The following is a 12,503-nucleotide window of genomic DNA, read 5'->3' on the forward strand; positions in this document are numbered from 1 at the left end:
AAAGAAGTATGGAATTAACTAAAAAAGCAAGATATATTTTATTTAAATTTTTTTTTTTTTTTTTTTCAAATATGAATATGATATAAGGTAACCTAACACATCAAAGGGGAACCTAGGAACAAGGCCGTGGGGAGCAGTCTGGATTAAATACGTATTTCTTTTTCCCAAAAGAGGCAGGCATGGTCAACATGCTTTTTGACTGGGTAGGCCTCGTGCTGAGGTAGTTTTTCCTGATGGGAGAATGATTTATTGGCAGTTCCAAGCCCACCATTATCCTCTTAGCAATGTTTAATGTAATAGCCGATCCATAATTTAACAATCACAAGAAAACAAGTGCCATTTCTTATGTTGTTTAAACTTCTCTCTATGAACACAGAAACCGTGGACCTCCCAAATAGCTTGGCATTGTATTACCTATACTGCTTCTTTTAATTGGTTACTGTTTAATTATGTGTGCTTAAAGGTTTAAAATATCTTTATGTAAGGTTTTGCTGCAAATTCCAGTTTGCCATAAGAAAAAAAATATTGCTTCCTTACAAAATGTAATTTTCAGTGAGATCCCACTGGAGAAGCCTTCAGTTTTGAGGTTTATTCTTCTGAAAGTTTTCTTTCAGTTTGAATTATCTGTATAGGGTGTTTTATGGGATTTGAGGAAATTCCAAAAACCCCTGAAACTCATGCTTAATTCAAACCATCTAACTATAGTGATAATTATTAGGAAAAGATTGACAAGAATCTGTGACTCATAAGTTTCCTGTAGTTTTTTTTCACACAGATTTTAAATCTCCAGCAGACACCTCCCAAGTGCTTTTGCCCAGTGAGCAGTATGTAAATTGCCAGCAGGCTGAGAAGGTTGAATTTGTGTCCTTGTTTCAAACTGGAATTTGCAGCTATTTCTGAGACTGGCTTCTTATATCCCAGCTTAAACACCCATTACAACACCAAAAATTTGGCATTTATACTTTTACGTTTAGGGTGAACCAGGGTTAAATGGTCTTAAAGGATTGAAGGGTGAACCAGGTCAAAAGGGTGACAGAGGGCCCCTTGGTCTTCCAGTAAGTAAAAAAAACCCCAACTATTCAATCTCAGTGCAAACTTCTCTTTCTGCTCCTGATGAACAACTCTGGTTTACTCAACAGCATACACAGAATATACCATTTTAGAGCAGAGCATCAGTCTTGTTTTGTTTTGCCCCGAATCTTGTGCTGTAATGTCCTGTAACACCCAGTGCTGTCAGGTTGTTGTTACGTGTCAGTTGGAAGTGTTCAGTGTCACAAGGATGCCATCGCCCCCATTTCATTAGTCATATTGTTATTTAAGTGTTGTGTGGTGTTTGCCTTGAAAAAGGAATCTTCCCTTTCCCCCCCGTCTTTTTGGTTATTCTTCCTGTTGGCACTTCTGCAGTTAAAATGGAGAGGTCTGACTGAGAAAAGTTAAAAATTGGTTTAGGGGATTTTATTGTATTTTTTTTCTCATTCATCAATGATGGTGGGTTGTTACCTTCACCTTGTTCTTTAGAAAATTTCCATTCTGAGTGTTTGGCATGAATTTTGTCTTAAAAAGAAATGAAGGACCTTAAAAATAAATTTTCATGTGGAACGCTGTGGTTCTTAAAATTAAGGTTGACAAAAGAGAAAATACTTTGTGTGCTTACTCTGTGTGTTTGAAAGGACTCTGAAAAGTTAGATTTATTTTTTCCTCACAAAAGAGTTCATTAGTTCTTTATTTCTTTCTCTTTTTTTCTTTAACATGAGGATTACTCCATGCGATTACATTGTTAATAGCAAAATGGAGGAAAAAGACGTAGTTGACCCAAAGGAAACCAAACTCCTCAGATTAATATTTTCCAGAATGATCAACGTCACTGACAGTTTTAACATATTTTGTAAAAAATTATCATTTTCAAGATGATAGTTACAGTTATGTAGAGAGGGAGCTTCGTAGGTCTGAGCCAACCTCCTTAAAATGGCTAAAAGAAGAAGAAAGTTTTGGTTCTGCAGTAAATGTTTATTCTAACCCAGAGCAAAATACGCCATTAGTTTTTAAGCTTTATCTAGATCTTGGCTTGCTTTTGCTTGCCACTTTTTCTAAATGTCATTTTAAGGTGCAAAGTCCAAGTATTTGACTTTGTAAAGATGGCTCATTTTCGCCTTTAATGAGGCTTTTTGCTTAATTTTCCTTTTTATTTTTTGGTATGGCGGGGGGGTTGGGGTTGGTTTGTTTGTTTTGTAGGGGGGAAGAGGGGAGTTGGCCCAGGTTATTCCCCGTGTCCCAGATAGTTTTAGTCCCCTCAGCCCCAGCCGCGGTGGGACCGATCTCTCGCTGCTGCTCTGTCATTCGCCTAAAATCCAGCAGAGGTCACGCCGTCCCCGAGGATGCCGAAGCAAACAGCCTGCGAGTGCCGGCTGCTTCCCACTTCCAGCCCCGGGCTCTGCTCTGAACTGGGAGTATATTGGGAAAACAGGAAATGGGATTGTCTCCCGGGCTCTTGGAAATGAATGAGGCCATTATAGTCAGGATCCAGATTTTGCTGGCTGCATAATGCACTATTCTTGCACTTAAGTACTTCCTATGGCGGTTAACGTACATTTTTCTTTCTTTGTGTAGTACAGTATTCAGTATTGTCATTATTTACAAACTAGAAAGCGTGCAAGTAAATTACAAAGCAAATATTTGCGTGTTAAGGCTCAAAAACAGCCTGACATCTGATGCTTGTAGCACTCCTATAGCCGGATATTATTCTGGTCTAATACACTGTGATGTGAAGGCAGGGGGGGGTCAGTGATGGGAGAAAAGAGAATCAGAGTCTTGATGTTTTCTGTGAATTTTTAACTAACACGCTGTAGTAACGTGATGCCCATTCCAGAACCCCCCTCACAACTTGTACTGTACGTTTGAATTGTGTTTATTCATCAGCACCACTTACTAATCTCCCGTTCTTGTCATTGGTGTGTTGTACCCATCATCCATGCTTCCACCTAACCACACAGGGAGCATCTGGCTTAGACGGGAAGCCAGGACCCCGGGTGAGTCCCTCGTCTTTCTGTCTCATTTCTTTGTGACCCAGTCTGTGTCTCCTCAGGAACTCCACCAGCCATGGTCCCACACGGCACGGAGGAAGGCCAAACGCCACAGACATTTCCCATCCTGTAGAAGATGGGGCTTCCAGCAAACTCTTAGGGCAATGCGTGGGGGAAGGAGAATGTAATTCTCAGTAGAAGGAGCATGTTTGGTTTTGATTTTTTTTTTTGGTTGGATAACTGCCTTGGTTGGGATGCTTATTTTCCTGAGTAAGGTCAGGGATTTGGTTTACCAAGGAAAACTTCCTTATTTAAAGCTAATATGGAATCAGTGAAATGGATGCAGATGTGCTGGGGTTCTGCTGCAGGCATTCTTGAATTTAACAAAGGTGTTAAATTCTTTGCTTTTTATAATGATAACTGGATAAAGTGAAAAAAGAGTGGAGTTATGTATTTGAAGGCTTCTATAAACCTCCCATTGATCACTGCAAGAAGTATGTCTGCTTTCAGGTGGATATTTCAATTTTTTAAATAATTGAAGTTTAAAAAAAAAATCTTTCACCCTTGTTCTTTCAATAATTTTAAATCTTTGTAAATCTGATGACTTCCAAGAATAAAGTAAAATCCAACTAGAAGAAAGATGGGTTATCTCAGAACATGAGAGTTTATAGGGGGAGTCTCGAAAGTCTACTAGATTTGTTTGGCCACATCCCATCACAATGAAGTCTGAATTTTCAACTGGTGAAGACTGATTCCATGTTAGTTCTTGGCTAGAAGACAGCTATTAAGACCAAAGACTTGTAAAGAAGGAGACCTCTCTCTTACCCTCTTTGTTTCCTTCGTAGGGTGTAGATGGCCCAGTTGGTCCCCATGGCCCTGCAGGTCCTAAAGGAGACAGAGTAAGTGTATTTTCTGTGTGCTTCTCCTTACAAAGCGACTGCCACGATGGCAAAATGTCATACGGCTACTGAGAGTGTGCCCAGATGTTACTAAACAGACCAGTGTCTCATCTGGTTAAGAATCAGCCCTGAATTGTATACATGTTCTAGTTACACACACATTTATCTGTTGAAGGGTTGATTTTGTAACTCATTAACTTCAGAGGAGCTGCTGTTTTGTAATAACTCATCAGTAAGAAACTTACAGGACTTTCAAGTTCATGGTGCTGCACAGAGCGTAATTTTTGTCGGTTTCATTATTTTGTTTAAATGGATTGAGAGAGCAAACTGGGATAAAAGAAAATAGTGTGATTTGATTATATATGTATGCAATGGCAAAAAAAAGGGAGTATTTCTCACCTCTTTGCACTTAAATGTTTTTATCTTGAAAAAACCCTAACCTCGATAAAATTTGAACTTTTCTTCCTTTATTTTAAGCTTACAAGATAGGACCCCTCCTATTTCATTTGAAATATTCGCAGTAGATTTTCTGCAGTGGAGATGGGATAGGGACCTTAATCATCTTCAACAATACAACCATCAACTTGTACAACGAAACAAAAGATGATCCCTTACACTAACTAAAACCTCCAAAATTCTGCCAGCCCAGAATTTTGTCTCTCTGAATTTCTCACTTGAACAAAACAGCTGTGCTAGAACAACTTCAGACTTGCTGTGTTAAGGCAGATGGCACAGGTCCAGTTAGCTTTACCAGCAGCACAGCTGAGAAAGGTGTATGTGACTCGATGATTCATTTTTACAGAGCTGTGTGTTGAGAAATAAATACAAGACACAGCACAGTCCGAAATAGGAACAGTAGACTGTAGTTACCACTCACACTAATTAACTATTTGACGGACTTGGATATTTTTCTTTTTCTCCTAGAGAATTACAGAGTCAAGTCCTTTTTTCAACCAGGACATAACTTTTTTTTCTATCAGCTCTGTGAAAAGATAGTTGAACATCATCTTCTGAACTTCAGGAGATAATTTAGATGAGATATACATGTATGAATATATAAATACTGTGCATTTTATTCTTGCAATATGAGCTTTTATCTTGAAGGATGTGTGTATGTGCTACGGGTTGAAATTTCTTTCAAAACCCATGTGCCACAATATAAACTATTCTTCTAGTGTATGGAACATAACTATAATTATTTTGTTCTTTTGAAAGCATCCAAAGCCATAATAAGTGTACAGCTGTTGACAAGCAGTAGTTACAAAGGGGAGAGGATCTGCTGTGATATAAAGCAGTTCAGTCATCGCAGAAGCACAGAGGGACAGATTTGCAAAAATATAGAAACTAAGGTGTGCAAGAAGTTCCTGCACACCCCCCGCTTTCTGTGTGGCTAAATGAATGGTAGGAAGTGCACAGGAAAGACGGAAGGGGTTTACTTCCAAGCAATCCACCAGCAAGATTATTGCTGTAATTGTTCATTGAATTATTCAGTGCTGCTTGGGAGGAGAAGTTGTTTGTAGCGTAGTTATCTAACAGGTGCCTGGCATCGATGTTTCCTTATCTAAATAGCATATCGTGGGTTTTTAATGCCGTTTTACAACTTGCATTTGCAACTGTTGAACTTGTTTATGTGAAAGCGGGAGGAAAACATTCTTGCCTGCAGTTTTCAGACATTGGCTTTTAATTAAAAATGCTGCACAGTGCCACTGCTCGCTATCGCTGGACAGGATCACATTTTTCCATGCTGATAAGAAAAGCTTTGGGCCAATATTTACCTAGAAGGGCACTAGGGATTCCTAACGTGAAATAAAACCATGTTCTTAAATCCACGTTACGTAAAATGTGGAAAGACAATCTCACTTTAAGAGAATACATATAAACTATTGGTCACTATGTATTTATGTCTCCTTAAAAGTTAAGGAAAGCAAATATAATCAAACTGAAGCCTAGTGATTTCTTCTACAGAAATCATGGATTCTTGGTTGCATAGGCTGCATTGGAGGCAATGCTGAACTACTCTTCTTAGGTAGAAGAGACTGTTGTACAAATTAGGGTCGGTTGGTTTGTTTCCAATTTAGCTATTTAATTAAAATAGAAAACATCAGTCTAAATACAAAATGTATTTAGATGGTGAGAAAGTCAACTAGGAAAACGGTGCATGTCACTAGAAAATAGGAAAATATGAATTTTAGAACAAATGCGCTATTAACTCACTTTCTCTCTAAACTTTAAACTGTTCAGTGATTATTAAAAGGTAATGCAGGATTTAACACTTCCTGGATTAGGGTACTAGTGAACATTCCAATACTGTGCTTTTGTGCATTTCTTTTGGTAGAAATAGAAATGAGAATTAATAGTGTGAAATAATATCATCTATTAGGCTGGTGTCTTACAGTCCTTACTAAATTTTTTGGCTATTGAAAATACCATTTTTCTAGGTACTTGGACAGCTTTTACTGAGACCATCTTCATTAAATGGAGGAGTTAATAATAATAGACCTCTGAACTGGTTGTGTGTCTGTTAATCTTACATGTCTTGAGCAAAAATAGAGAACATTGGTAAACAGCTAGACATCTTCAGCTACTACCAGTAAAAGAGGACACTTAAAACTGAAGGGTAGTGACAGGCATAATGTGTATCCAACTTCTTGTCCATCTAAAAGAAGCTGAAAGACAAAATTAATGAACTACTAATTTCCTGAAACTCTTGTCTTGATGGCAAAGACCTGGTTCTGAGGTTGGTTTTGGCTCTCAGATGTGTAGCTTGTGCAGCACTGTCATCACTACACAATTTCTGTCCTGGGATGGAAAGTGCATTCTCTTTAATTTGGTTAAAATGTTTGTCACCATGGCAGTGTTATGAAACCTCTGTATCAATCTTAATGGAGACACCAATTATGCAGCTGTATTCATGCGTAGTTAATATGCACCCATGATTCAGGAGACTAAGGTGAAATAGGAGGCAAAACCAAAGGCTGTGGTTTCTGTTCTTCGGGTACCGATGAATTATCTTACAAAAAGACATTAAAAACCTTCCTGAAGTTTGTAAATGTCTGTTCCCCTGAAGGAAATGCTTTATTGTGGTGGCTGAGGGCAGTGTGCTCATGACAGTCCATCAATCTTATATAATCCATAGACATTCATGACCTCATCTGATATTCCAGACACTTTTCAGCATGTGCTTTGTATTGGAGGCAAAAAATTGTGAGATACATCTCTCTAAATATATTCTTACATAACAGATGAGATTATATCCTAGACTGATTCAGTATCTTTATGTCTACCATATGTTTAGCGACGTTATAGGCCTATCTCGAGAGAACTTTGTACAGTCATCTTTGCTGTTGAAGGTTTTAAAAAAAGATAGTTAACTAGTCTTGACGTATTTCAAGTACTGATCAGTTTTGTAGCATCGGTCAGCACATTAGTTTCTGATCAGCAGAAAGTTTTAAAACTGCAAGGGATTTACTGTTTTGAAAATCAGCTGTAACCTCCCAGTACCTCCTGTTGTTCTGCAAGGGCATCCAGCCTAAGTGCTGCCCAGAAACGGCTGGAGATTTGCAGAGTCCATAAAGATCCAACATCACACCTCTGATCACCCCGAGACTACAGTGAGTATAGACAGTCTCCACCTATGTAAAAATACAAAATACCTAAAATTGATCAAATGTCACTTACTCTGACAAACTCCTTACTGCTGTGCTTATTCAACAACGGGTTCAGGCTTGGTTTATTCTGGTGCCTGCTTTTTTGTATTATCCAGCCAATAAAATTGAGACTTAGAAGCCCATTTTCAGAGCTGTGCTAAGGGACTTGGCTGTGCCGATGATCACTGATATTAATTAGGCACACATCTACAGCTCTGTCTTGAGCTTTTAATAATAGAATAATAGATTAATAATGAGTAGTAAGTAGCCTGGATTTTTAAAGGATCTTCTGAAGGCCAGGAGACTTGCACAAAGCCTTGCATTAGATTCTGTTAAGGAAAGGAGGTGAAGAAGGGATCCAAATAACTCCATAAAACAAATCCAGAGCAGGAGCTTTTAAAACTGGAGGTGGTCAGGACTTTTTTATCTCGTCAACTCTTTAAGCAGTTTAGCTCTCTCAAGAGAATCTGGCTGTTCTGCTGGGTTTTATTCAGAAGAAAGGGCAGCACAGTCTGAAACAAGTCTGCATCCTGCACCTACTTACCAGCCCTGTCTCCCTAACAAGCTCCCGGAGCGCCGTGCTTGCAGTTACACGGGGTAACTTTGGCCAACTCAGGAAGTTTAACTCCATGTCAGTCTTGATGAGGAACAATTGAAGAGCAAAGGTGATTACTACTGCCAGCCTGAAATTTGTCATCTTGAAATTCCATTTCATTTGGACATGTTGGCTCTATATTAAGCTTGCAAAACGATTGTGGCAGCATCCCTCTGGAAACTGGTAATTTTTCCATGGATTTTAGTGCAGAATGAGATCAAACTACTGGAGTAATCTCTGTACTTCTTATTTCTGGAGTAATCTCTGTGTTAATCTTGGATTGGCTTGAGACAGTCCAGAGAAGGGCCACAAAGATGATCAAAGGACAGGGAAGCCTGCCCTATGAGGAAAGGCTGAGAGAAATGGGTTTGTGCAGCTTTGAGAAAAGAAGACTTAGGGGAGACCTTACCACCATCTTCCAGCATTTAAAGGGTGGCTACAAAGAAGATGGAGACTCCCTTTTTACAAGGAGTCACATGGAAAAGCTGAAAGGTAATGGGTACAAGTTACTCCTGGGGAGATTCCCATCAGACACAAGAGGAAAATTTTTCACAATGAGAACAATCAGCCACTGGAATAATCTCCCCAGGAAAGTGATGGATTCCCCATCAACGGACACATTTAAGATTTGTCTGGACAGGGTGCTGGGCCATCTTGTCTAGACCATGCTTTTGCCAAGAAAGGTTGGACCAGATGCTCCGGGAGGTCCCTTCCAGCCTGGTATTCTATGATTCTGTGATACTTGTTTGTCTTGCACATTAATACAGATTTGATTTCATAAACCAGGGTATTTACATCACTGATCTAGAATCCAACAGAGCAGTTAGCATGGATTCCCCATCAACGGACACATTTAAGATTTGTCTGGACAGGGTGCTGGGCCATCTTGTCTAGACCATGCTTTTGCCAAGAAAGGTTGGACCAGATGATCCGTGAGGTCCCTTCCAGCCTGGTATTCTATGATTCTGTGATACTTGTTTGTCTTGCACATTAATACAGATTTGATTTCATAAACCACTGATCTAGAATCCAACAGAGCAGTTAGCAACACCGTACAACTTGTTTGTCTTGCACATTAATACAGATTTGATTTCAAAAACCACTGATCTAGAATCCAACAGAGCAGTTAGCAACACCGTACAGAGCAGGGGATAATCTTCACAATGTCACTGTTAATAGCATCGCCTGCTTAAATACAAGTTTGGATTGATTGACGCGTTATTTTTGCTTGTCTGTGTCATATCTCAGCTGCTGTAATGGGGCTTTATGCTCTATATCCTCAGTTTTCATTACCACGTGGGATTTTTACTGAGCTGTTATAAGTTGAATTTAGTGCAAGTTGAGGTTGAAAAATATTGTCAGTTACTAATAGATTTAAAAACAAATGTAATATCATATGCCTAAAAAGTCATTTTGCCTAGAAAGTAATACACGCCTTCTCTTTGCCCTCTTAATCATTTAATAAAAATAAAAGAGCATGGATATTTTTCCCTCAAAATATTTAGGAATACATAAAGTTTAACCTACAGCACTTGGTAGAGATGATTTCTATCTAAGACAGACAACTTTTTTTTGTTTGCTTGTTCTGTAATCCTTTCTTAGGGTGAAAAGGGAACTGTAGGTGAACCTGGACCCAGAGGACCATACGGCTTGCCTGTAAGTTTGTAAACATCGCGCTTTTCATCACTCCTTGATTAAACTGTGTGTGCTTTATGACTGCTTTTCACCCGGAGATACCATTAGTTGGAAAAGGCAAAGAAAGATAATAATCCCTGATAGTGCAAGGTCACTGGTCTGTATCGCAGACCTAGATTCCTACCCGTGTGTGTGGCCCTGCAAAAGTAATGAAACAGACCTGACAGGAACCACCAAGAGAGAGGAAATCCAGGATGGAAGTGCTGCTGTTCCTGCCAGCTGTGGCCATCTCGCCTCTCTGGGGACCAACAGGGAGTGACAGGAGTTCAGGATCGACCATGGAAAGCTGTGATTTTCTTAATGTCAGTAAGCTCCTTGGATTTCCGTGCTGCAAAGCTGCTACACCGGTGTATTTTTGTTTTGTTTGACACTTCAGAGAGCAGGTTTGTTTTCATTTCTGTGCCATGTGCTCGGAAGCAATTTGAGAAGTTCAGTGTTGATCATTCACAGGTGGAGATGGTATGCTTTCAATCAACCATTTAAATGATATTATCCATTTCTAAAACAAGAGTCAGAACTTCTTTTGGCCTAACGAGGGTAGCCCAAATAGAATCAGTTGACTTGCTATGTTTACTTTGCTGGTGACTGGGTGAGGTGTGTACGTATACATGTCTGTTCTGTCCTTTGACACAAGAAAAGCCATGTAAATGTGCACAACCAGCCTCTGCAAGAGACTTGCAATGTTTCCGTGCCCTCTCCAGTCTAATCTATTTGATTAATTAATTAAAGCTGGAATACAGTCTCATGGTTTAATTGGATCCATTTAATTGGATCAGGAGTCAATGACGAGAGATAGTTTTCAGGCTCCCTGGAGTGTTAACTTAGCTTGCAGTGCATGTGGATCCATTTAATTGGATCAGGAGTCAATGACGAGAGATAGTTTTCAGGCTCCCTGGAGTGTTAACTTAGCTTGCAGTGCATGTTCCTCTGAGGGGCGCTTTTCTGAGTTGAAATTTTAAAAATTCAATTTCTGTTTCCCCTCCCGGTGAACTAAAAATCAAGAAGGATAGGCTTTTCTGTATTTTTAGCTTGCTCCAGGTATCTTTTACAGTCAAGCAAGATTTTACAGTCAAGTTATCAGTTCCTGGAGATGTTAAACACTGACGGAAATGCCCTTCACTAAGGCAACGCTGCGTGTGCCCCCTTAGCAACAGGGGGTACCACTCCATAAAGGGAGTGCAGAAGTCAGGCATCAAGGTGGCCACTTGTGTCCCAGCTGAGGGATGCTAATGCAGTTTATATGGTTCTTTGGCAGGGGAAAGATGGAGAGCCTGGCCTTGATGTAAGTAATATGTATGATAAATGCACTCTTAATGGTAGGTAAGTGTCTTTTGAGAAGTAGCTCAGAGTGTAACGCCTTTGTCTCATTTAGTGTGCATGCAGTGCATACAGACAGTGTGCTAAATGCTGCATTTGTTCATTCTCTGCCATAAAGAGGACAAAGATTATGCAAAATACAGCCCTTATCCACAGACCCCACCAGATAGAGTGCTTAGTAACACAAGTAGTTGGTCCTTTGGAAGTCAATAGGCTGAAAAACTGCACTTGGTAAGAAAATATTCAGACCTGTGACTCGGTTGTAGAAGAACAAGGAGTCACTAACGTTTGGTTAAGTAAATTTATCCTAATTAAAGAGAATCATTCCATAACCTGTAAGTGATACATTTCAAAATATAGGCTCTTTCTTTGGCATGCTAAAAGACCTTCCTAAAAGCCTTTTCCTCTAGTCCTACCCTGAAATCCCTAACCTGGAGGAGTCTTTTCCAGAACATCCATATGCTGCATAGCATGGACTGCTGCCACTTTGAGTGATATGATCCCTTTCCATTGCTGGCAAGATGACTCTCCCAAACATTACGACTGACTTGTCTCATGTGCCCTTCTGTGCATGCCTGTGTGCACACATAACACACGTATACATACAATGCATGGAATGAAATCATCTTTTTTTATGTTTTCCAAGAGTATTTGAAAGCTTAACCTGCATGTGAATAAAAGTCAACCGATCTTTGTCCATTTTGTTTTCATAGGGTTTCCCTGGTCCTCGAGGAGAAAAGGGTGATATAGGAGAAAAGGGAGAAAAGGTGACCACAGTGTTATTAACTGTTGCTTGATTCCTCAGCCTAGTCAGTCCTGCTGTCTTTATGCTATAAATTGTCCCATTAAAACTCATCTTTGTTTTTACTGTGTGCTAAAAGGCAGGTCACAGGTACATGCTAAGCAAAATAATGAAAAAACACAAAAATTTATGCACAGAATTAATAGTATCAACACCTCCCAAAGCACACCTTGGTTTTAGGCTCTTTTTCTCCAATCCATCCTACAATTGTTGAAAATCCTTGTCAACCTGAACTTTTTAATGCAGATGACTGAAATGTGTCATTGTGGTAGTAATTTTACCCTGAAGACATCAGTTCCTTGGCAGTATTTGCAGTGTAACTGGTGATCCTCATGTCCCTGCCTGTCCGTACCACACACCAAATACATAAGGACAGGAACTGTTAAAATGTTTATGTTTGGCAATATCTTATTTACCACTAGGTACTTTGTGATACTTGTGGATGGAAATCAAATCATATACTGTACTGTTCTGGTAAGCCAACTAGACAGTGAAAGTAACAGAAACAGCCTAGCTTCATTTTTACTG

At 39.5% G+C, this 12,503-nt stretch overlaps 1 protein-coding gene across 1 annotated transcript in view; it reads left to right on the forward strand.

The window, feature by feature from the left end:
- The window catches only part of COL25A1 (collagen, type XXV, alpha 1), a 333,672-nt gene extending 321,549 nt beyond the window's left edge, over positions 1-12,123 (forward strand). Inside the window, exons 33-35 of the mRNA XM_014948992.1 lie at positions 9,764-9,817; positions 11,112-11,138; positions 11,887-12,123. Coding sequence (XP_014804478.1) covers positions 9,764-9,817; positions 11,112-11,138; positions 11,887-11,970 — 165 coding nt within the window. The 3' untranslated portion in view covers positions 11,971-12,123. The remainder of the gene's footprint in view (positions 1-9,763; positions 9,818-11,111; positions 11,139-11,886) is intronic.
- Positions 12,124-12,503: the final 380 nt, after the last annotated feature.

Source organism: Calidris pugnax, unplaced genomic scaffold, assembly GCF_001431845.1.
Source record: "Calidris pugnax isolate Ruff unplaced genomic scaffold, ASM143184v1 scaffold185, whole genome shotgun sequence".
Lineage (NCBI taxonomy): Eukaryota > Metazoa > Chordata > Aves > Charadriiformes > Scolopacidae > Calidris > Calidris pugnax.